The 24,073-nt window shown below is 52.6% G+C and overlaps 2 protein-coding genes across 3 annotated transcripts in view; both read left to right on the top strand.

Moving 5' to 3' along the window:
- The window catches only part of STK35 (serine/threonine kinase 35), a 15,606-nt gene extending 1,675 nt beyond the window's left edge, over positions 1–13,931 (top strand). The window contains exons 3-5 of the mRNA XM_021416990.1: positions 5–361; positions 3,878–4,625; positions 10,929–13,931. Coding sequence (XP_021272665.1) covers positions 5–361; positions 3,878–4,590 — 1,070 coding nt within the window. The 3' untranslated portion in view covers positions 4,591–4,625; positions 10,929–13,931. The remainder of the gene's footprint in view (positions 1–4; positions 362–3,877; positions 4,626–10,928) is intronic.
- Positions 21,232–23,567, top strand: FNDC11 (fibronectin type III domain containing 11). Of its 2 annotated transcripts, none has more exons than XM_021417040.1 (2): positions 21,232–21,469; positions 22,540–23,567. In XM_021417040.1, exons 1-2 carry the CDS (start codon positions 21,325–21,327, stop codon positions 23,469–23,471), a joined length of 1,077 nt encoding a protein of 358 aa, XP_021272715.1. In that variant the 5' UTR covers positions 21,232–21,324; the 3' UTR covers positions 23,472–23,567. The 2 variants fall into 2 exon arrangements, with proteins under 2 accessions (XP_021272715.1, XP_021272716.1); XM_021417041.1 differs by having other exon boundaries at positions 21,378–21,459.

Raw genomic sequence — 24,073 nt, 5'->3', positions numbered from 1 at the left:
GCTGTAGCAGCGGAGGAGGAGAAGGCGGCGGTGGGCCCGGGCCCGGGCGGTAGCGGCGCGGGGGCCCCTCGGTACCGCCTGCTGGCCGAGATCGGCCGCGGGGCGTACGGCGTGGTGTACGAGGCGGTGTCGGGCCGCAGCGGCGCTCGGTTGGCGGTGAAGAGGATCCGTTGCGACGCCCCCGAGAACGTGGAGCTGGCGCTGGCCGAGTTCTGGGCGCTGACCAGCCTGAGGCGGCAGCACCCCAACGTGGTGCGCTTCGAGGAGTGCGTGCTGCAGCGGCACGGCCTGGGGCAGCGCATGAGCCACGGCAACAAGCGCAGCCAGCTCTACCTGCGGCTGGTGGAGACCTCCCTCAAAGGTACCGCCCCGGCACCGGGACCTGCCCCCCCCCGGTCCTCCAGCTCCCTCCTGCCCCGGGTTTCCCATCCCTAGGTCCCTACCTGTACCCCCTCTCTGGGGGTTCCCTCCTGCCCCAGCCCCTTTGGGCCTCTGGGTGCCCCCTTTGGGCTCCCCCGGTGTCCTCCCTTGCCCTTCCAGCGCTGGAGACCCCCACATGGGTGCTCCCATTGTGCTCCTTTCCCCTTTCTCCCTCTCTTTGTCGCCCCACTGTTCAAATCCCTCCTTGGCATCCTCTGCCCTCAAGGAGCCCTTCCCCCTCACTGCCCTTTCCCTAGGTTGCCCTCATCTCGCTCAGCTCTCCTCCATTTCTTCTCCTTTACAACTTTTCCCCCGCGCAGCCCGGCATCACCTGTCATGCACTGTGCTGTGTCCCCCCCCAACCCATCCTCTCCCTCGCTGTGCTGCTTCCAGGGACCCCTCTCCTCTTGCTTTTCCCCTCAGCAGCACCCCAACCTTGTGATCCCATTGTCACCTCCAGGCTCATGCACATCCCTCTGTGCTGTCCCCTGTGCCTCCATTCAGTGCCTCCGTCACACCCCTGTTTAGCTGTGGGGGCCCTGTGCATGCCCTTGCTCCTTCCCCACTGTGGCCCCATCTCCTCCAAGCACCCTGAGGCTGTGACCCCACTTCTGCGGTGCCCTCTGTGTTCCCATGGGCTCTGACAACTTTGGGACTGTTCTCTGTGCTGTCCATCCCTGTTTCTCCACCGCTCTGCTGTATGGGGACAGCTGACACCTTCCCCTGGGTTCCCTCAGCAGCATCATGCGGCTGCCAGGAGTCACCTCCAGCCACCACCAATGACTGTGATGGTGACATCTCCAAAGCGCTCCCTCCCTCTGCTCTTTTGGCTGCTGTCAGGCCCAGCTCTGCCAACGTGCAGTGAAGAAGTGGAAAAATACTGGAGCCCCATCTCCTGGGTGCCCCCCAGTGCCTCCCCAGATGCCTGTGCCCCTTGGGGGCATGCTGTCCCCTAGTGTGGACATCGTGGAAAGCTGCAGAGCTGCCCTCTGAGGAGAGCCACAGCTCCCAAACCCACAGGAACATGTCTGGACCTGTGTGTGTCCCCACATGGCCCTGATCCTGGCTTCTTTTCACGCCACATGCACATATCCAAGGCAGCGTCCCCAGGAAAGGCGCTGCCCTATGATCTGTGCACCCCTGTGGGCTGTGTGCCTGCCTACCGCACGGAGAGCTCCCCCTGGTTGGGGTCTCTTGCCCCACTTAGCCATGCTAACAGGCAGCATGCCTTAGGAAAGGCTTTTGGGGAGCTGTCGGTGCTCCCCACCCATCTGTGGGCAGGTGGGAGAGCTCTCTGTTCCTTGTAAGGTAGCCTCCCCTGCTGCTGGGAGAGCTTTGCCTGCCCTGGTCCCACTGCAGCTTCTCCCTCCCCATGCCTACCCTCCAAGCTGTGTTATCTGCTGGTCCCAGGCAGGGGCAGAGGCTGTGCTCGCCACCTTCCCCACCTTTAGGTTTGATACCGTACTGATAAATATTGTTACAGGAGAGCCCCCGAGCTGCCCGTGCTCCTTTCCTGCCCTCAGCGCTCCCGGCCGAGGCAGCAGTGGGCACGTGGCCGTGCTGCCGTGCCATTCTGCACGACCGCAGCGTGGCTATTTACAGGCTGCACAGATGCTGTGCCAAGGCGCCCGGCTCAGGGTGTGGGGGGGATTAATCCGAGGCTCTTTCTGCATCAGGAGCATAACTGTCGGGATACCAGGCTATGCCAGGTCGCTCAGCCGTCATCTCCGTCGTGTTAAATTGATTATGCCACATCTCGTTTGGGGTAGAACGCAAAAAGGCAGCGGAATGCGCAGCGCTGAGCCTCGAGGAGAGGTGCAGACTTGAGCAATGTGCTCGGTGCCCCGATGTGCGCACACCTCCAGGTCTTGTGCACGGCTGTGTGCCCCGTTAGCTGCTCCAGACCCACGGCAGTGATGGGCAGAGCTGCTTTGCTCAGCGAGCGGGGCTGGGGATGTGCTCCATGGCACGTTGCCCGTGGGTCCAGGTGCCTGGCTTTGTGCTGCTGGCTCCCTTCTCTCCAGCACAGCATCTTTGCACAGAAGGAGTTAGAGGTTCTCTGCAGCGCTGGGGAGTGAGATGCTGGTTCTGCTGGCATTAGGTTGTTCCCACTGATGCACTAAGCAAATTAGTGAGTTGTTAATGAGCTCCCAGGACAGGCTGCAGGGGGGCTCTTGTCTGCATCCCTTCAGCTCTTGGCAGCTCATCTTGCTAAACTCTCATCTCTAGGAAGCGGCTTGCCAGCTCTTTATGTTTAGAGCTGTTTGTTTTGAAGGCAGGAAGATGATTTAACAACTCAAACACTTTCACATTATAGAAAGAAAATGAGGAAATATTACTCTTGGCTTCAACCTCTCCCAGCAGCGCTCCACCCAAAGTGAAGTGCACGGTGCTCCCAGCTACTGCTGGGTCAGCGGCGTCCTCCCTGTGCCCGCAGAGGTGCGGGGCCACGTCTTGAACCTGAGCCTTTGTTATGCTGAGCCCAAACCTCAGCATGTCAGAGCCAGCGGGTCCTTGCTGCTTCTACTGGGATGGGGCTGCTGGGGAAATGCTGTCTCCTCCCACCTGCGTGCCGTGGTCTGATGCTCCCAGCCCTGTTCACATGGCACTGCCGTGGTTCCCTGTCGTGCTGCTGGCTGACAGGAGCCCCTCAACCCCTCGTGCTGGGCATTGTGCTTGGCATCTAGAAGACCCTGGTGGGAGCTGTTGCTCCCCCATGCCCCAGCCCTGCTCCTCATGTTCTGCTGAGGGCAGGGAGGTGCAGCCAAATCCTTGTGTTGTGCAGGATTTCATTTCCATAGCAGTAGCCATGGATACAGACTGTTTGTGCAAATAACCAATATTCCCACCCACACCAATCACTGACCATTGCAGACGCCAGAGAGCCCGGGGCTTGGTGATGCTGGTAGTTTGCTTTCCCAGATGGTCTGCAGGCCTTTGCTAAAAGAAATGGGGGGGGAAAAAAAAAAAACTTGGCCAAGTGGGTGGAGTTCTTTAAGTGGTTTCCAAACACTTGGACTTGCCTGTGCTTTGCTGACTGTGGTAGAGGTGGCTGCATCCATCAGCATGACTGAGATTGCACTTAAACGTAGTTGGCTACTTGAGCTTCCAGTTTGTTCTCTTTGAAGACCTGCTGGTGCTTCACTAGAGCTGTAGAAAAGTGGCAGAGCTCTCCTAGCACAAACGCAGTGCTTAAGCTGCATGCATCTGGCCTGAGAGCAGCTGGGGTGCTGGAGGGCTCTGGCCCTGGCAGTGTTAGGTGTGTGGGTGACTCCACTGCTTCCCTGGGCAGCCTGTCCCAATGCACTCCAATGCACTCAATTCCTAAAACCTTTACTACCTGCATAAACCAGCCTTGTGTCTTGCCCCTGTTCTGAGTTAGTGTGGACACCTTCCAATGTTCCTGTCAAAACTCACTCTTTTTTTTTTTTTCTCCCCCCCTCCCCTTTTTGGTAAGGTGAGAGGATCCTGGGCTACGCGGAGGAGCCTTGCTACCTCTGGTTCGTCATGGAGTTCTGCGAGGGGGGGGACCTCAACCAGTACGTGCTGTCACGACGGCCCGACCCTGCGACCAACAGGAGCTTCATGCTGCAGCTCACCAGCGCCATCGCCTTCCTGCACAAGAACCACATTGTCCATCGGGACCTGAAGCCGGACAACATCCTGATCACCGAGAAGTCCGGCACCCCGGTTCTCAAGGTGGCTGACTTTGGGCTCAGCAAGGTCTGCGCCGGTCTGACAGCTCGAGGCAAGAAGGGTGGCCACGAGAACAAAAATGTGAATGTGAACAAGTACTGGCTGTCTTCAGCTTGTGGCTCTGATTTCTATATGGCCCCTGAGGTCTGGGAGGGGCACTACACTGCCAAGGCTGACATCTTCGCCCTCGGCATCATCATCTGGGCCATGATCGAGAGGCTCACCTTCATTGATGCTGAGACCAAGAGGGAGCTGCTGGGGACCTACATCAAGCAGGGGACTGAGATTGTGCCCGTTGGGGAAGCGCTGCTAGAAAACCCAAAGATGGAGCTGCACATCCCTCAGAAGCGCAGGACTTCCATGTCTGAGGGGATCAAGCAGCTCCTGAAAGACATGTTGGCTGCTAACCCGCAGGATCGACCTGATGCCTTTGAGCTTGAAACCAGAATGGACCAGGTTACATGTGCTGCTTAAATTCAGGGCAGGGCACTGCTGTGCTTTGCAGCTGGGTAAGTGATCGGCAGTTTTTATATTATTCTGTCTGCTGTCCAGCCTGTTAATGCACTTTGTAGTGACACAATGGAGTCCTTTATGTTCCCAGAGCTATTTCTATAGTGACTCATCAGAACAGTGTTTCTGAGTGGTGTTTTTTTTCCCACCTATTCTGTTGGAGTAATACAGTAGAAGTGGGGAGCAGATGAGCAGCTGCATGTCCTGGTGCTGCCCGAAGCCCCATAGACAGCTCTGCTCCTTGGGTCTGAGCTGGGGAGGCACGTTGAACACCCCGTCAGCTTTGGGTATGTGGGTACCCTTCCAGAGGCAGGGAAGGAGCTGCCACTTCTGTCTCATCCATGTGCTGTGATTTCAGCAAAGCTCTGAGAGGTCCTGTCTCAAACTTGGTGCCCCTTCTGCACTGGTATTAGGGCAGGGCAGCTCAGGTCTTGGTTGGCTTGCTGGGGAGGCACTGAGCTGAGTGGCAGGTGGGTTCTGGCACAGATAAGGCTGTTTTCCTTGCTTTCACTTGCAAAGCATGTGCATACATCTCATTTCATTTCCTTGCTAAAGGCAGGACTTCAGTGCCAAGCACAGTTGCGTAAACCCAGTGGGATGCTTTGGTATTTAACATCCAAGCCGAGACCTGAGGTCTGCTCAGAAAGGAAGCTTACAGAACATCTGTGCTCAGATGAATCTTGGTTCATGCAGAGTCCCTCCCTTCTCCCCCAAGGCTCAGGTCTTAAGTAGTCCTGAACTTAGCTTCTGCTGCATCCTGGTCCTGAGTGGGGGTCTGGAAGGACACCTGTGGTTGTGGGGTAGCTGGCTGTGTCACTCAGCAGTGACACCAAAGGACTGAGCAGCACTGCCTTTATGGTAAAGCTGTTTGTAAATAAGAGCTGTTACTATGGGATTCTCCTGGCCAAACACTTCAATGAAACTGAAAAATGACAGATTACAGGGTGAGGCAGATGTCTTTCCAGCCCCAGTCTTTCACAGGCAGCTCCAGAGCTGGACAGTGCTGCTCCCTGGTCCTTACTCACCAGAAACCAAACAGATCCTCATGGATCAAAGTGAACCACAGATACAAGAAGGCAAAGAGAGCCAGAACTGCTTCTGTCACTGGCAAACACCCAACTGTGAGCCTCGTGGTCAATGGCTGTATGCCATCCACTGCAGGGTGTGATGGGCAAGGGAAGGGCACTTTGTCAGGTATTGCTCCAAATCCTTCTTGCTGCTTGTCTGAGCATTCCCAGACTCATGAGGAATGATCTGCCATGCGTGCAGTGTCTGCATGCACACATTTGCAGTGTCCCAGGTAGGTTCTGTGCTGTCTCCAGCATCTCTTGGTGGTTCCCTGCTTGGGAATGCTGTGCTCCAGCAGCACAGCATGGGGATGTGCCTTTATGGGATGGGCTTTCCCAGCTCCTGGTACCCTGTGGTGCCCTTACCTTCTGTAGGAAGTGTTTGATGCATCCCCCAAAGTGAACCCCAGAGAAACAGGGATACAGAAATGGAAAGCCCGTTGGGTAGGTGTAGTGCCATCCCTGCTGGTTTGTCCAAATCTGTCCATGAACCACCTCCTTTGCTCTCATAGCACAAAATACATTCAATCCCTCGAAATTTCCTGTGCAAGTAATTGATGTGATGTGACAGCTTCTGCCAGGGGCTGGGGTTTGGTGCTGGCCCTGGTGCGAACGTGGGGTGGGGATTAGAGCAGGACAGTGACCTGCAGGAATGTGAGCGCTTCAGATGGGCGTGAAGAAGTCCTGGGTGCAGAGCAGGGCACCCCACCTTGCACCCTGGGGCAAGGGAGGAGGCTTTTCACAGGGCAGGGATGTGGCTGTGCAGCGAGGGTCAGGCTTTGCTGCTGCCATCTGCGATCGCTCGCCCGCTGACATGACACTGCTGAGTTATGCAACCGGCCCGTGCCCTCCGGGGAAAATTCATCCTGCGCATATCTGCAGAATAGTACATGCAGGGATAACAAACACGGAGGGGACAGTCCTACCCTGGGGCTGTTTGCATAAAACCCAGCTGCCTTCTGAGCCCCCCTGCATCCGTCTGCCATGAGCCTGCACTGATTGTCTGGGGGTGACGCAGCTGCAGTGGAGATGCTGCGCTTACATAAGGCAGTGTGGCCCAGATAGGAGCCTGGCACTGGCTGTATGCTCCCTGCAAACCCACAGCCATGCACTGTGCAGCAGGAGCATTCCTCTGCTGTGCTTGTAGGGCAGTGGAATGGTCGGTGTCCTTTCCTATAGGGCTTCTTAATGCGTTGTGTATGCATGCGTTCAAACCAGCCTACCTCTGGCTACTGTGGGGCTTTCATTTAATGCAAAGCTTAACCCGGAAGCTTGAGAAGCTTAAAATGAGATTTAGGGCAGGGCCTGAATTCTGCTCTCAGGTAATTTAAGTTGACCAGGAAACTGAAGTAACCTCTTCCTGCTTAGTTCAGGCATTGCGTGCAGTGCGGGGCTGTGCAGCGAGGTCCCTTTCCCCACGACAGCCTGAGCCCCTGCACAGACCTGGCCCACATCGTGACCTGGAAAACTGTAACCCTGATCCTGGAAATCAGATTTTCCTTCATCCCTCCCTTCTTCTGATCGTGCTTTGCGTCCCAGCAGCTCTGCCTTCAGTCCTGCTGTGGATGCTGCACAGACCTGCTGCTCACCGTGCCTCTTATGCTGTTAGCTTGCAAAATGGAGGGATTTGGGGTCGGCTCCCAGCCAGCACAGTGCCTCAGTGCTTTCAGCTGAGCCTGGGGTGAGATGAGCTTATCCCTGCCTGCACCCCAAGGCAGCAGCGTGTCCTGCGGGGGTGGGTGGCATTCCCTGGGGAAAATGTTCTCTTTTCTGAGCACTGCTTCCCCATCTCCTGCAGTACAGGTTTATCCAAAGCCTGAGTTTGCTGTTCCCACAAATGTGCCTTTTGGACAAAGGGTCAAAAGCCTTTATTGTACATCAGCGGTGATTGTGCTGAGTACCCGCTGATGGTCTCCTGATTGCCGTGTGGCAGCCCAGCACTGACTGCAGAGGAAGCAGTATTTCACCCCTGCTTACTGATACAGGAAGGCTCCCTGTAAGCTGGAAAGCATCTGGATCTGGAGTTGCCTTGCTGTGCCTCGCTGCCCTTCCTCCCCAGGGGCCTCTGTTTACCTATCTGCAGCCGGAGCTCACACCCAGGCGCAGTCCCCTCCTTCCTGTGTTGGTTTCTTGCAGCTCTGCCCTCATCTCTTCTGCTTCCCCTGGCCATGTGAGTGTCATTGTCTCTGCCCATCATTCTCGTAGCTGCCTTGGGCACTCATTAGCCGAGCTCATAGAACCATAGGCTCACAGAATGTTCTGAATTGGAAGAGACTCATGAAGATCATCCAACCCCTGGCTCCACAGAGAACACCCAAGAAGTTGTTGAGAAGCGAAGAGAGAGAGAGAGTCTGTGTGCTGCTCACTGGTGTTGTCTACAGAAAGAAGGGGATTACAAAGGGAGCAAGCATGTAAGAAAATGTATAGGTTTTAATTCCCGTAAGATGTCAAACTGCAGTGGTTTTGCTCAGTGTGGAAGGCAGCTTGTTCTGTAAATCATACTCTGTGGGTAAAATAGGTGTGATTTTTGGGATAGAAGGCAGGAATCTGAATGCAGAGTGATTTGGGCTGGGCAGAGGCGCTGCCCTCAGCTGCCCTGCTTTGCCCCTCATTCTGACACATTCTGGTGTCAGCTGAAAGTAACTGCTGGCATTTGCCTTGTTCTGTTTGCATCTGCAAAATCGTAGAGTCAGTGCAGCGGGGCTGATACTGAGCAAGCTCATCTGTGCAGTGGTGAGCACATCTGCATGGACACCTGAGCACTGTCAGTAAACAGCTGCCCTGCAGGAATGGGCAGGGATTGGGATTGGTGCATATCAGAAATGGCTCTGGCTGTGAGCTGCCAGCAAGAAGGCTGCTGCGTTGGGGTAGGTTGTGTCTGTTAGGGCATCAGTAAAAATGCCCTGATGGTGCTGGAAGGGAGCTCATCAACATGTCGGGGAAATGTGTTCAGCATGGTTTGGGAGACCTGGCATGGACAGAGCAAGCCATGGGGCGAGAACAGCGAGGTCGGTTCCTCTTGGCTATGGCAGTGGCTGCAGCACCCTGGGGCCACCCTGCAGGGCAGCTACATCCTTCAGGCAGCATCACATCCATCTGGAGAGGAGCAGAGCCCTGGGCAGGGCTGGATGGGCTGCACCTCTGGCAATGTGTGGCAGTGCTTGCTTTGCTGCCATCAGTCCCACATCCCTTTAGGGCAGGCTGTGGGGTAGGATTGAAGGGAGCTGCCAAGAAGCCCCGCACGTGTGTTTGCGGAAGGACCCAGGGGTGCAGTGGGCTCTCAGCTCCCTCCCTTGCACTCCACGTCCCTACACAGGGTTGGATGATGTGATCACCAGGAGCTGCCAGGTGGTGTCTTCCTGCCTTGGTGAGACCCTCTGCTACCCTGAGGACCACGTTTTCATCTCCATCTGCCGTAAGCTGCGCATTGGTGTCATCCTCATCAGTGCTGTGTGAGGGCTGTGGGCTGCTGGTTCGTGTTCTGCTGATGCTGAGCGAACATTCGAGCTGATTAAAACTGGAAGTGGCGTCAGCAGGGGTATTAAAAGCTCTTGAACAAGCCCAGAAACAATGTGCGTCAGTGCAGCGAGCTTGGGAGCAGTCAGACCAGGATCTTCCCTGAACTGCTCCAGGGAGGCATGAGTAGCAGCAGCACTGCCCTACTTGCTGATGGAGCTGCACCACAGGAGGAATCTTCCAGACAATTCCTCGCTCCGTTGCCCCTGCCCTGGTGTCCCAGTGCCTCCCACAAGACACAGAACAGCTTCTTTCTGATCCCAGCCCTGGACTCTTCCTTTAAAAGTGGATTCTCCAGGCATGGATTTCTTTAATGAGATTTTGTGGGACTAAGGGATTTGAATCATTTGCTGGGCAGTGGCTATGGCACCGTTTGTCCGTGGAGCTGGGGCGACATAGCTGTGCCCCTGGCACTGCAAAGGGGAAACCAAATTCCCCATTTTCTCCCTGTAACTTTGCTCAGAGCTGAAGTCTGGGGGAGAAATTCAACTGCTGTTAACTGTGGGAGAACTGTGTTGTGAAGCAGCGTGCTGCCCTTGGTTCTAAGCGTTACACGTTGTTTAACCAGGAGAAAAAGGCTTCTGTGCAGAGCTGAGCTCTGCCTTCCCCGAGTGCAGCACAGAGTTGCCCCTCCTGCCCCAAAATCCAGGCTTTGAGCATCCCCAGGGGCTGCGCAGGGTGCAGCACTGCTCTTGGTTGCATCCATATGGATTTCAGCAGCCTCTTGCAGAGCACTCGAGAGCCTGAGCTGCTGCTGACGCACAGGGCGAGAGGTTCAGTGTGACCCTGAAGTCACGGTGTGTTCCATTTCTCCGCTGCGTTCAGCCACTCGCGGGTCCTTGACGAGCGCTGTCCTCATGCCGCCAGTTGTCACCCTGAGCCCTGCTGGTGGCATGCACAGTGCCGGGGCTTTACCTTGCAGCCCGTTCCTTTAGTTAAAATTTGGAATTTTTCAAAAATCGTTGGATGTCCTGAGTTGGAAGGGACCCACAAGGATCATAGAATGGTTTGAGGTGGAAGGGACCCTTAAAGGCCATCGTGTCCAACACCCTGCAGTGAGCAGGGACACCCACAGCTCCACCAGTGCTCAGAGCCCCCCAGCCTGACCCTGAGTGTCGAGTGGGGACAGGGCACCCACCTCAGCTCTGGGCAGCCTGTGCCAGAGCTTCACTGCCCTTATCATAAAGAACATCTTCCTAATAGTGAACCTAAATCTCCCCTCTTCTAGTTTGAAACCATTTCCCCTTATCCTATCACAGCAGACCCTGCTAAAGAGCATCCTTTCTTGCAGCCCCCCTTTAGATACTGAGTCCAACTTCTGGCTCCAGGTAGGACCACCCAAAGTTCAAATCCTACTTGTGAGAGCGTTAAATAAAGAAGAGTGTGATTTTGGTGAAGTAACTAAGTAAAGTAAAATAGCAAGTAAAAAGTATCCTCTGCTGATAAAGACCAAATATTTCATCCTACTTCACTTAATCTTCTAATATATGATCCTTCAAAGATTGCTACACGTGCAGAACTCCCTGATTCCCAATTCAGTGATTGATTGTATCTTCCAATATGCAGCATCTCCTAACTGAAGAACTAACGTCCTACAAACAGTATAATTAAACTAATTAATTAAAGGATGCAAAGCGGGAGTTAAGTCACACTGCAGTAACTGAGACAGAGCCACACACATATCTGATCTCCATTTCTCCTTTCTTGTTTTTCCTGCAGGATTATTCACCAGGGACCCATCATCTCCGTTACTTACGTGCAACAAGGGATGGCGAAGATAAGGGAAGGTGACAATACAAAAGATCCCCGGTCTTCAGGATCTCTGGCAATGTGAAATATTTGGCTGTTAACTTTGTTGTGTTGGTGAGCGGTGTTTTGGGGACACAGAGGGGCTGCAGGGGCACAGGCTGGGCACTTATCGTGCTCACCAGACTATTGAATGAGATCCAGAGCACAGAGCTGCCCTGCCCAGCCCTCCCCATGCCCCCCTGCTCTGCAGCTGGACTTGATAGGAGTTAATAGACAGCTGTGGTCTGCTGCTAGACAGGATTGCTGAGCCTAGCTGGGCACAGGTTGGGGTTTAAAGCTATTGCTTCCACCTAGGAAATGGGTTTGCAGCCAGAATGCACAGCTTTAGAGGTAACTCTTACAGACTGTGTGTGGCAAGCAGTAAAATGTCTTCACAGCCAGGCAGCTTCTGGATAGGCACATGCTGCCTGGACTAGAAGCAGCTGACTTAGGTATAGAGTAGTGTAAGCTGGAAAGGCACTGCGGAGGCAGCACTGCCCTGTGAGGGGCAGACCCTTGTCTTCCCAAGCTGGGTGTCGCTGGTGATGTTTGTTAAGGACACGGAGCCAACAGGGAGCCCATAGGTACATTTTGTCTGCATACAAGAGAAACAGAAAACAATCCACTACTCTGAGCCATTTGATGCCAAACTTCAGTTGTGAGGAGCAATGCTTGGGAGAAGAGGTTTGGCCTCAGTGGCTCATGGGCTGGATTCTGGCCTCCTGTAAAACACTTCTTCCTGCTAGATAACTATCTCAGTAAAGCAAAAGGCTAGTTGTGGTCGCTTGGTTGCAGTCAGTACAGCTCAGGTAAGGAGACTGGAACCTCAGGCCGAGCAGTTAACACTCAATCTCCTTGCCTGTATTGTAGCAACACTAACACTCTGGGGCTATGCTGGTCATCTTTAGACTTTGCTCACTGTAAATGCAGTGTACAGCACCACCTCTTCTCCAACCTCTGGGGCCTGCACAAGCTAAAACGCTCCCTGCTGGGCTGACACTGTCAGCACCGGTCTGGGGAGCAGCATCACTGCCACTGCTCAGCCCCCACAGCACTGGGGCTCAGGCAGAAGAGGGTCCCTTGGACCCCACTGCCCCCCAGCTGTTGGCACTGCCCCTCTCCCAGGCAGGGTTGGACGGCCCCACTCATGCCCAGCGTTGCCCCAAGGGCTGTGATGAGCTGAGAGCTGACCTCTTGTGTTCACAGTACAGCATTAGTGCCCTACACCAAACCTTTGTTCCTCCACCCAGCATAGCTTTCGTTGCTTATTGACTGTTACAACCCAACCCTGGCATGAACTGGTGCATGCAGAAGGCTGTACCCTCCCATCCTGCTCATGGGTTACTCTACTGGAAAGGCCCCTTGCTGGGAGAAGTGAGCTTCCAGCAGGACGTCTGCGTGCAGGATGTGGAGGTGGGAGGTGAGCACTGGGGAGGTCCCCCCTCCCAGCCCATCACAGGTTCAGGCCATCTTCAAACCACACGTCTTCACCTCAGCTTTTGCATTTCAGATGTGTTTGTAAAGCAGCTTGATGTTAGCGAGCTAGACCGTAGTGCCTTACTTAGGAGTTAGCAGACACTTCCAAGGACAAGCCCTAGGCTGCTAGCCTTTGGCCAACATGGATGTTTCCCTGTTAATTTGCCCTTCTCAGAGCATTTCTCCCTGATGATTTTGCTGCTGTTTGCGCTCGATTTCCCAGACTGTAGATGAAGCTGCCTTGTGTTTACAGCTCCTAGCACCTCTCCTCCAATTGCTTTAGCCCAGACCAAACTTGTTCTCTGGAGCACGGTGGCAGCGGGGCTCAGCCCCAGGCTGCATGTGCTGGGGGGGGCTGCATTTGGGTGTCTCTCCCCACCTGGGTCTGTTGAGCATCTCTTGCAGGCTGAACCCTGCAGAGGATGTTTTTGGCATTGGGCTGCACCGCTGGGAATGTTCAAGCTTAGGATAGCAACTCCAAGGCTGGGGTCAGGGCAACTCCATCTCCTGGCTGCAGCAAAGCATCCAGGTACTGGGGGGGTTGCTGTTGTGGGGGGAGCTGAGTGCCCTCCCACTGCCCTTAGGGCTTGTGGGGTCCAGACTGAGCCCAGCGCTGGGGGTGATTGTATGAAACTGTTTACTTCTGACTCTGCTGTTTACAAGAGGGAGGTGGGGTGGGGGGTGGGGGGGAACAAGCCTCAGGAGGATTGGGAAACACGTTATCTGCACCAACCTGCAGCAGGGCCAGCTCCCAGCGTAACATGGGTGTGCTGGACTCCGCAGGCAGCGTCAGACTACGGAGAGGAGAGCAGAGGGGTTAGGTTAGCTCCCCCGTGCTGCCGTGTTTGAGGCTCAATGGTGCTAGTGACAGATAAGAGTTACCCCCGTGGTCTTCCTTTACTCCTCAGGACCCAGCTCCTTCACATATCAGAGGCTCCCAGAGCCTTTCTGGAGCAATAAGATTTAAAACAAGCATTTACCATCGTTGTGCAAATCCTCCGTTGTGTGCGTCGTATGTCTCCTCTGTATGCAGTACCGAGGCTGGGTTTAAGCCTGCTGAATGCCACAGGAGGAAGCCAGCGTGAGCTGCCTGCTTCCTGCTGCAGTGTGACAATGCCACATCCCACAGGGATGGGGTACAGGCTCCCCCTGGAACCAGTGAGGGCAGAAGGCTTAAACCCAGACTCCAAAGTAAAGTTGATGATGTTAGTAAATGAATCTGTATTACTTTTTTCTTTTTTTTTTTGCACAGAAGCTGGTAATCTAGGACCTATGTGTGAACAACTTTATATAAATATTTTTTGTACTTGGTTTACTCGGGTTGGTATGAGACGTTCTATTTAAGTTTTGAACACTGTGGATACCCTGATGTGTATGAGTGGCAGAGGCTTTGTAAATTAAGAGACGTTTGTGTGAATAAAGCTGTTTGATAGGGTTGAAAAGCCACACCATTTGAAACATGAGTTCTGTGCATTTGTTCCCAACCGTGCTTTTGGCAGCATGTTTGTATGGGCAGGACTCCCCACACAGCTAAGGGCGGGTTACATCCACCGGGAAGGGACTCCAGCAGCCAAAAAGGATGAGCAGCCCAGCCTGCCACCAACAAGGAAAATACCCCATACTTCAATACCTACAGAAAGTTGTTTCTCTTTGCACAGATGCTCAAGGTGAACAAGCCAAAACCAACCTGTCATAGCACTCGGAGCCCCCATGCCACCACTGGCATCCACAGTAGGAAAAACTCAGTGAGGATGAGCTGTCACAAGAAACCTTCCTTCATGCAGAGAAAGGGAAAGGCAGCCAGTGTTGTCCCGAGTGCCAAGGACATGGGGCCACCCCTGAACAGGCAAAGGGACGCGGTGTCCTGGTGCACGGGGCCACGTCATGCCCTTGTGTGATGGCCCCAAACAGCCTGAAGAAGCTGTAGCACCCACACTCAGATGTGCTCAGGGATCTGTCCTCCCCTCCTGATCCCCCCAGTACTGCTGGCAGCGCAGCCACAGGCTCCCCTTGCCCAGCCATCACCACTGTGCTGCGTAATTGCTGCCAACAGGCATCCAGAGTGGATGCTTCCAGCCCCACGGGGCTGGCTGGCCCCAGCTACAGCAATGCTAACAGGCAAGTGCTGGGGGTCAGCTGTGTTCCTTCCAGGTCCCCCAGCACCAGGTGGGGAACCCTGGGGCTCAAGGGCATTATCTGTGGGTGACACGCACAGTGAGGGCCGCTCTGGTGTTCAGAGCCCCGTGTCCCAGCCCAGAACATCCTTCCTACAGGGAGGAAGAGGCTGGAGGAGCTGCAGGAGCTCTGGTCCAGATACAGGGGGTGGTTAACACCTACAGCACAAGTGGATGATCTGCTTACGTGAAAGCACACATGCAGCAAAGCCCAGCTCTGCTGAACCAGGAACACGAGTCCTTCCAGGGGCACAGCTGCAGTACCTGCTTCCCAGAGTGCAGCCCTCAAGAAGTCCTGCTTTCTTCTGTTTCCTAGAATAGTCAAAACCAGAAGCCTATCCGTGTCACAAGGCAATCACCAGCACAGCTGCCCCCTCACACAGGGACAATCCAGCCCATTTCCCACTTGCAGAGCACACGCACGCACGAACCATTGGTCCCATGGTGCTCCCCCGTCCCCTTGGAGCAGCACAAGGGTTTGCAGCAGAAGACCCTTTTGCTGCTGGGACTTCTCTCTGTTTTAAGCTACACCAGTAGAAGGGATCATGTGGGCAGCCCCCATTTAGGGGTTGATGGCAAAATGTGTTTTGCATCTGGAAAGTTAGCAGCCCCCGTGGCGAGCTGTGCTCCCATGGCCCCAACAACCTAGCATTGTCAGCTCGGACCCTGCAGATGTGGGGATGGAGCTCAGGATTGGGAGCCAGGGTCAACTCACACGTGTGTCACCACACAGCACGAAGAAAGCAGCAGGAGCAGGTGACCATGCAGCCGACAGCCAAAAAGCTTTTAAACATCATTAACAGATCTTGGTGTCAGTCACAAGGAGAAACGCTTCACTCTGGATTTGCTCTCTGGAGACCTATTTCATATGCAAAGAGGGCTACAAAACTCCACAAAGTCACTTCAGTTACTTGAGAGCTGAAAGAAAAAAAAAAAAAAATACCCCAACAATTCCTGGCCCTTCATCAGCCAGGCACGTGCACCTGCAAGAGCTGCACATGGCAAAGCCACAGGCAGGAGGAAGGCAGCAGGGCCAGGGCAGGATGGGCACCAAAAAGACAACCAGCAGCCACTGTGGCCACCACAGCTCCAAGGCCACCAGAGGGACTGAACATCAGCAGCCGTGAGATGCTGCCGTCACTGGCTGTGCTCTCCCACTCTCTGGAGCTGCTGTCACACGTATGGTGGAAAGATTTTCAAGAGCCTGCACTCCACAGAGGCTCCAGCACTGCTGTAGAGCAGGAGCATGAAGTCACCGGGTGCAAAGCACAAGTCCATATTTCTCTCAAGATCTCTTGAGCTTTCCAGGCAGCGAGCACTTCAGTCGTCCACACTGGACCACTCTGGTCCTGCGGGTGGGAGGAGAGCAAGGCCCGCGCTGCGGCACAGGGCATCCATCTCGCCTCATCCCTGTGCTGATGAATAGCTGTTCTACCCAGCGTCAGGCTGCAGGAAGCAGAGGATGAACAGCCTAACACTGCACAAGCCCACACACTCCATTTAGCCGGGGGATGACTCAGACGAGGCTCTTCATGCTGGAAGAGGTGATGATGACATGAGGGCATGCTGGTGAGTGTGGGCTCTGCTGCCCATGCCATGCTGCTGCAGGAGGACAACAGTGGGTCCTGGGCACGGGGATGGGGCAGCTCTGGTGCTCGGCCATCGCTTCCCCACTGTGGATGGGCACTGCCACTGTGAGTGGCACTGGGGTGTCACTCATTAAATAACTCCTGTCCCATTGCCCACAGAATTTTAACACCTCTCCAGCGCAGCCACTCCGTCCTTCCTCCTGCAGAAAGCCCCCTCAGCAGCCTTAGAGATGCTGGGGTACCCAGGGCAAGAAGCATCACCCAGCCCACCCCCAAAATAAAACCACAGCTTCAGAAAAGAAAGATGGTCAAGGCAGAAAAACAGATGCATATTTGCCTGGCATCCACCCAAACACATGCTGGTGGGGCTGCACAGAGTGCCTGCCCCACTGCTTTGCACACAGTCACTGCAGGTGAGCCTCAGCGCCTCTAACAAAAGACCCTCCTCATCCCCAGCTTGTTTCCTGGAAGAACTAATGGCCTGCGCTCCTCTGGGGACTGAGCACTTGCAAAGAGATGCGCTGGGAGGCAGCAGCAAGGGAACGAATTAAGGCATTATTTCCTCTGCCAGAGATGAGATCTTTAAACAAGCCTTTCAGCCAAGAACTTTAATTTTTTTTTTTTTCTTAAGGTTTTGCACGGGAATCTTGTTCTCCAGAATTGCATCCGCCTCCAGCCCCACTTAGAGCTGCCAAAGCCCGCGCTTCCCCAGGGACCAGCCTGCAAGCAGCGGAGATGGATGAGCTGACACCGGCATGACTTCACCTCCGCCGTCCTGCCGCCAGAACCAAGGGCTTGCAGCCTTCCCCAGCCCTTGGGGATCAGCCTTGGGGACACAGCTGTGCTCTGAGCAGTGCCACCTCTACATGCTTCCATGCCCCTGTACCGAGGGCATGTTGATCTGCCAGCCCTGGGCAGGTGGTAACTAACAGGACACAGGCTGCAGCTTTATCTGCTGGTGCTGAAGGTGCTGTGCTCTGTGCCGGTCCCTGCTCCCTGTTTTGCATCCGAGCATGCGTGACCTCTTCAGGAGGTTTTCATGGAAAAAGGGGGCACGCATGCTTCTCTGCTTGCATAAGCCTGCCAGTAACAGCCAGCTTGTGGGATCTGGGACACGGCAGCCTGCCTTCAGCTTGTGCTCAAGGACATCTGTTTCGCAAGGCGCAGCACGGCACAAGGATACCCGAATGGGCTTTTGATGAGCTTCCAGTGAGATAACTAAGCTCCCATGACCCCACTCCATCTTCCTGAAACGCATCATCTGCAAACCCACCGCTGCTGGATCTCTCATCTCTCACACCCAAAGTATCTGAGATCTTACATCAACGTCACCACTGGGGAGAGGAGGGTCTGTGGCCCTGGGGCACCCCTCAGTGCCAAGAGCAGCCCAGCCACCAATTGGTGAGTGAGGAAACCAGAGCTGACAGACAAAAGCTTCCTTACCTGAGACAATCCCAAGCACCCAGCCCTGCCTGTAGCAGATCTCCCAGTTGAGCACTAAGCCAGGCCTGGGCTGGGCTGGACCATGGAGGATTTTTGCCCCCAAAGCAGCCTCTAACCCCACACATCTCAGCAAGCAGCTCCCTCAGCTCAGCACAGCCCATGGCCAGTAGCCTCCTCCCAGGGGATCATTAGTAGGTGCAATGAGTTAGAGATAATTGCTGCTTGAAGGACACAATTAACTCCTTCCTAGCCTGACCCAGCTGGAGCTCTTGCATCCTAGAGGAGCCATTCTCCCACTGGGTCCCTGAGAAAACTTACCTCCCTCTTCCTTCTCAAAGTGAGCCTTCTGAATCACATCCTGATAAGCAAATTGAGTTCACTGGTGCGTGGTTTAGATTTGGGGATATAATCTATCTGGAATGTGTAATTTATTTCAGGTGTATGAGGCACTAGTGAAATTGGGAGCAAGCAGTGAGTAAATCAGTCACACCCTGAGTTCAGGGGAGCTGAAGAAGCTTAGTGCAGACAGGCAGCTCCCGTGGGGTCAGGCAAATATGAGATATGGGTATGGTCAGAGGATACATGGACGCATCCAGGAGCCCTGGAGGAGATGGTGACACAGGGGATCCTTCCAACAGTGCTGCCAGTGATGGATGCGGTGGTACAGCCTGTGCAGGAAAGTGGCAGAGCAGGAGCAGATCTCTGTCCCCAGGGTCACACTGCAGCTGGTGCTGCCCAAAGAGCTGTTCCAAACCTGTGTCTGCTGCCAGCAGCCCATGGCCTCCACCTTCACCCAGGAGACCTGACCACCCCTGCGCAAAGCAGAGAGGAAGAACCGTGCACTTATCAGTGACAAAGTCCATCAACCTCCCTGCTCCTCTTTGCAGCAGATTACTATTTCATAATGCAATAGATGTGAAATATGAAGACAGAAATTGCCAGCGACTTTTAATTTGGATTCTGCCAATTTCTCTGTTCCAGCTATTGATTTTCCATAAAGATGAATTCCAGCTTCCAGGTCTCTCTGACAGGCACTATCTGGGTGTTTTGTTTGCTCCGAGAGTGGAAATACATGTTTTATTAAGTGTCAGAACTCGCTAATGAGAAGAGGGAGGAAAATCAATTGTCTGCTTATATCTTGATCTCAAAGACTAACAAGTTCTCTATTTTGATGCTGTGGGCAGGAGGACGGGGCAGAATGACAAATGCTAGACAGCAGCTGTCAGCTCCTCAGCAGTGGTAGCTCAGCTGATGAGAGGGGAGGGAGATGAGTATATGAAGTTTGATGGCTTCAAACACATTTTGTATTAATTCAAAGAAACTCGGGGAGCTGTAAAAAATCCTATAGTTGAATTGATCCCTGATGTAAAGATACTGAAAATATTGAAGACTGCAAGCAGGTTTATGCTCATGTTCCTAAAATCAAGTCAGAAACTTGGCCAGCTGTTTAGGATAGGGGCAACCAAAGGAATTCCATTTCTCCATACTAATTTGGGATGAAGATTAGCACTTATGACTGTGAGAATCACAAGCAAGCTCAGTGCAGAAGCCTCTGCACAACTTCAGCAACAAATCCACTTTCAATCTCATATCATACTGTGCTCACGGTGAAGGTTCAGATGGCATCCTACCCTCACCAAAATGAAGAGCAACACTGGCTAAGCCAAGGACTCCACCTTTGCTGTTTTAAAAGCCCAGAACACAAGGACAGCTCCAGTTCCCAGCACACTTTGCCCAAGTGACAAGTTTAGGATCTATGACACAAACATCTCAGCACATTTATTTCTTGCAGTAACTTGGCATGCTTATTACCAACTAGTGATCTCTGTTAACCTTCTTCAAGCAAGGATATCAACCTTCTTTCACTTGTATTTGTTATCTTCCTCATCTGTTACAGAATCACACCTGACAATTGTATAGTTAATCTCTTGGCAGCTGTGAAATGAAATGGTAAGCTCAGGCTGCCATGAGAAGATGCATTGATTTCTTAAAATGACAGATCACCTCCTTGCACGATGCTCAAGCAGAAGCTCAGGGACAGCGTTATGGATCTTGGCTATCATTCAATTAAAAAAGCTTAGCAAAGATGCACCAGCTAAGCGTCCAAGACAGCATTAAGGCTAAGCCCTGATCCAAAGACTTAATCGCAGGGAGTATGAAAGCACCTTCAGACCCAGGATGCCTGTCCAGCTTGCTGATGGCAGCACTGGTCGTGGTGCTGAGCTTATTGCTGTGAACCAGATGAGCCTGCCTCTTCTCTGCAATAAAACAGAGCAGACTGGCCATGTGGGTCCCTCAGCACAGCAGAACAAGAAAATCCCTTCCTACCTAAATGGAAGCTTGCTTCACTCGGTGGAGCAGCTTATATCCCATTTCAAACCTTCTCTCTAATATGGACTATGTATCTAAGTTAAAAAAAACTCCTAGATGCTTTGTGAAGCAGCCTCTGACTCTCTGCAGAAAGCACAGCACTGGAGTGTGCCTGGCCTCATGTGTAAGAGACTGCCAGCGTCAGCCTTGGAAAGTGGAAACACCTGCCACCCCACAGGGTGCCATAAAGCCCATTGGATCCCACTGGTACCCCAGAGTCACATGTGCTTTCCTGGGGGAATGATAACATCTGCAGAAGAGCGAAGAGCAGACCTGGAGCATGTCTATGGGTGTCCCAGAACTTTGGGCTCAGAGCAGGTCCCAGGCAGAGCAGAGGGGTGCTGACAGATGATGTGCCAACACTCAGGAATTCAGGACAGGAGAGGATTCACCAGGCATAGGCAGCCAGAGGCATACTCACAATGAAGCCACTTCCCAGGGTGTAGAGAGACAGCTCAGGGCTCCCCAGGATGGAGCCAGCTTTTCTGCTTGGTGCTGCATGTCCTACACCCTGTTCAGAGTGCGCTGTGCAGACACAGATGTCCTGCAGTTGCTGTTTCATCTCTATCTGCAGGGATCCTTGGCTTGGGGCTGTCTCCATGGTTTGCTGCTGAGGTCTGGGCACTGCGAGGCAAACAAAGCTTTAAACTGACCTGCAGTGAGGCAGCTCTGTCAGGTTCTTTGGACTTGGAGATAGGGATGGTAAAACATAAAAGCAGCTGCCTAGCTCCATGCAGCGGAGGTGAAGCACGGAGGAGCAATGAGAATGCCTTACACAGGGAATCAAAGCTTTGGAAATTGTCTTTTGGATATTGCAATAACCACAAACCCTGGACTCTACAGAGCGCAGCCTTTTCATCGGCTTAGCACTCCCATAGCCCACAGCAAGGGCACAAAATAGGAGGTAAAACAAAACACGCCTGTTTTGGAGAAAGGAGGAGGGAGCTACCCTCACACTCCTGCTCATCTCTTCAGCACTCTCCAGGAAACCACACTGGCAGCCCAGGGCTCCTTGGCACAGCCCTGGAACATGTTGAGGACAGAGGCTGCTTGTGAAGCAGGCAAAACCCAGCCCAGAGCTGGCAGCAAGTCCCTCAGCCCCAGAGCCCCATGACAGCCAGCACCCAGCTCGTTAAAGCAATCTGAGATGGCACTATCAGTGTGCACGCACACATCGCTGGTTGATCAGGGAGAGACACCCAGCCCCAGCTGCAGGCCGGCTCCAGGCCTCAGCCCAGCACAGGCCTCAGCCCTCATACACCACAATGCGCTGCCATGGCAACGGCCGAGGCCTGCATAGTGCAGACAGCCAGGCCACAAGGCGAGGGCCAGGCCAGGCTGGGTGCACCAGGGGGTGCAGAAGTGGGACGGGGCTCCCTGGCTGGCCAGGGGGAAGCAGGGCTCCCCAAGGTTGGGCAAGGTGGGTCGGGGGTGGTCCAGCTTCCTCTGGTTCCCATTTCCTTCCCCCAGCCCTCTCCAGCGCCATGCAGCACCAGACTCTGCTATTCCAAACCTAGCGGTACTGCTGAAAAACAGACGTTTCTGGCAAGAAAAAAAAGAGATGTAAAAACAGAACAGAAAACAACCACAATCACATCTCCATCTGTGGGCAAACAAACCACTCTAGACAGCCAAATCGCTCTGAAAGCGGTGGTGTAACCTGTTGCGTGTGCTGTCCCTGTTCCACTTCATACTGGGCTGCCAAGAACTGTCACTGTTTTGGTTTTAGGGTATTTTTCTGGAGAGAAAAAGTGAAAAGGAAATATGGTTTGTTTTGTAAGTTGTCAGCTTTCTTGGAAAAAAGATTTAGTGGGAATGAGTGAAATAGTGTAAATCGCAGGGAGGCCAGACTTCTGACAGATTTACTAGCTCCTAAAACTCCAAGAAGGAAGTATTATTACTTCCATTACCTATTTAGGGAAAACCAGGCTAAGAGAAACTTCTTTGTCAACTGGATAACACCACCTAGCTTCAAGACATTAAAACACAGTTAGGTACTACAAGAATTGTATGACTATAACCAGAAAGTTGCACGGAGCGAGTAAAGAGACCTGGCAGGTTACAAAAGAGTGCAAAATAGACATCTCCAGAGATGTAGAAGAACGGAGAGAAATTGCGTACAGGAGTACAAACGTGTCTAATTAGAATGAAAGAGCAAATAAGATAGGGAGAAATGTTGGCAGAGTACATCAGAGAATAATTCTGGCAGTGAATCCATTAAACAGAGGTATAACCTGTCCAGGGGGGCTAACAGGAGACCAGTTGATTGAAATATATGAAAGTAGACTGTACAAAATATTAGAAATCGTACAGCTAGAAAGGAAAATTCCCGTAAAACTACATCTAGTTTAACAGTTCTTTCTCATCTATAACTTATAAGCTAAGCTTTAATTGAGAGAGAAGAGTCACAGCCATGATTCCCTTCACAGCTGCTTTTTCTTTGGTTCTGAATTTCATTATTGCTACTTTTTTTTTTTTTTTTTTAAACAGCAAGTTTTGGAATCATGAATGTGAATTTGAATGAATTTGAAACCAGTTCGGACAGCACTGTATGCAGCCCAGAGGAACAAGACGATGCCATCTGGAAGAGGTACACTGAGAGAAGAAGCCTCATACTGCAGTACCTGCAATCTGATCTGAGCCTCCAGCTCCTTGAGGAGCATCAGAAGAAAGTGGAGCTTCTGAAAAAGTGTTGCTATTACATCGAGGTTCTGCCCACATTTTTGATCCTGAGAGGCCAGAACCTCTTGGCGATTCCTACCAGCATCTTCCAAGTAATTGACCCCTGGAAATTCCAGAGGGTGAAGCACTTGGGAAGATCCCAAGCTGAAATCCAGCTGCAGCTTTTAACCCACCTGTTAGAACAGCTGCAACGAGGTCGAGAGGAGCTGGTCTGCTATGTAGAGACCTGTGATGTGGCAACTTTCCTCTCCCAGTGGGACTCAGTTATGCAGAGAATGACAGACCTCTCCAAGATGATGAATGATTTCCTTTCCTTGCAAGTGACAAGAAGACTCTACACCAAGCATCGTTTGGTGTCATGTGCAGATATTAGAGGTAATAAAATACCAGACATTAGGCTTTTTCTCTGTGCAAAGATGCCAGTTATGTTTGATCGAAAAGAATCATTTGCACACAAGAACTGGGCCCATCTCAAATGGTCTACCGAAAATCAAGAGTCAACCCATGAACGATATGAACTACATTTCAAGTTACTGAAGCGTGGAACTCAGATGGAATTTGGACACTGTGGCTTTGTGATACGCACCACCACCACCTGTGTAGTCGAGGACCTGCTGCCTGACCGATCATACGAATTCATGATCAGAAGAGCAGAAACTTACACTCTTGTCTATGAAACGTGGCGTGACACCATCACACTGACGACAAAAGCTAATGTAGCTGAAGACAAAAGCGCCTGAGAACCAAAGGATGAGATGGCTGACAAGAATGTTATCTAATTTTTTCCATTTGAAAAAAGTGACCGAGCAGAAGAATAAAGAAAAAATCCTAATATTTAAGCATTTTGTTAAGCTGTGAGTTTTTTTTTTTTCCACGAATTTGTTGTTTTCAACAGCAAGTGCTTCCCACAGGTTCATCTGTGTTAACAGTAACCAATTCTAAATTTCTCAGAACAAATAACATCCTTACACAGCATTCAGGACTCAGAGCTCACAGGTGGGAGCTGCTACACATAGTCCTGCAGGATACCATGGGTGCAAAGCACAGGAGGCAGAAACATCTCTGCCTCCCAGTGCTTTGCATCCACCGAAAGATGCCCAGTGCTTGCTTCATGCGCACGTTGAAGTCATGATTAGGTGATCATAAGGTATGGGGTGACCAGGGATCATTATTTCATGCTCACTCCTTACAGTGCAAGGAAATTTCACTGATTTTAAAAATAATCAATCAGAACAGGAAAGTGTAACACACCCAGAAGACCAACATACAGAAGACAATTTTTTCTGCTGCGTGCCACACTCAGTGCTGCTTTTCCTTTTTTACCACTTGGTTAATTCAAAAT

Source organism: Numida meleagris, chromosome 19, assembly GCF_002078875.1.
Source record: "Numida meleagris isolate 19003 breed g44 Domestic line chromosome 19, NumMel1.0, whole genome shotgun sequence".
NCBI classification, from domain to species: Eukaryota; Metazoa; Chordata; class Aves; order Galliformes; family Numididae; genus Numida; species Numida meleagris.
The sequence above is the reverse complement of the archived record's forward strand: the minus strand, read 5'-3'. Positions and strand labels throughout refer to the sequence as shown.

Excerpts from the sequence above, each read along its gene's own strand:
- FNDC11 (XM_021417040.1), top strand. The coding sequence starts at position 21,325 with ATGGCAACGGCCGAGGCCTGCATAGTGCAGACAGCCAGGCCACAAGGC. Across the intron at positions 21,470-22,539 it reads GCTCCCCAAGGTTGGGCAAG|CAAGTTTTGGAATCATGAAT; the intron begins GTGGGTCGGGGG and ends TTTTTTAAACAG.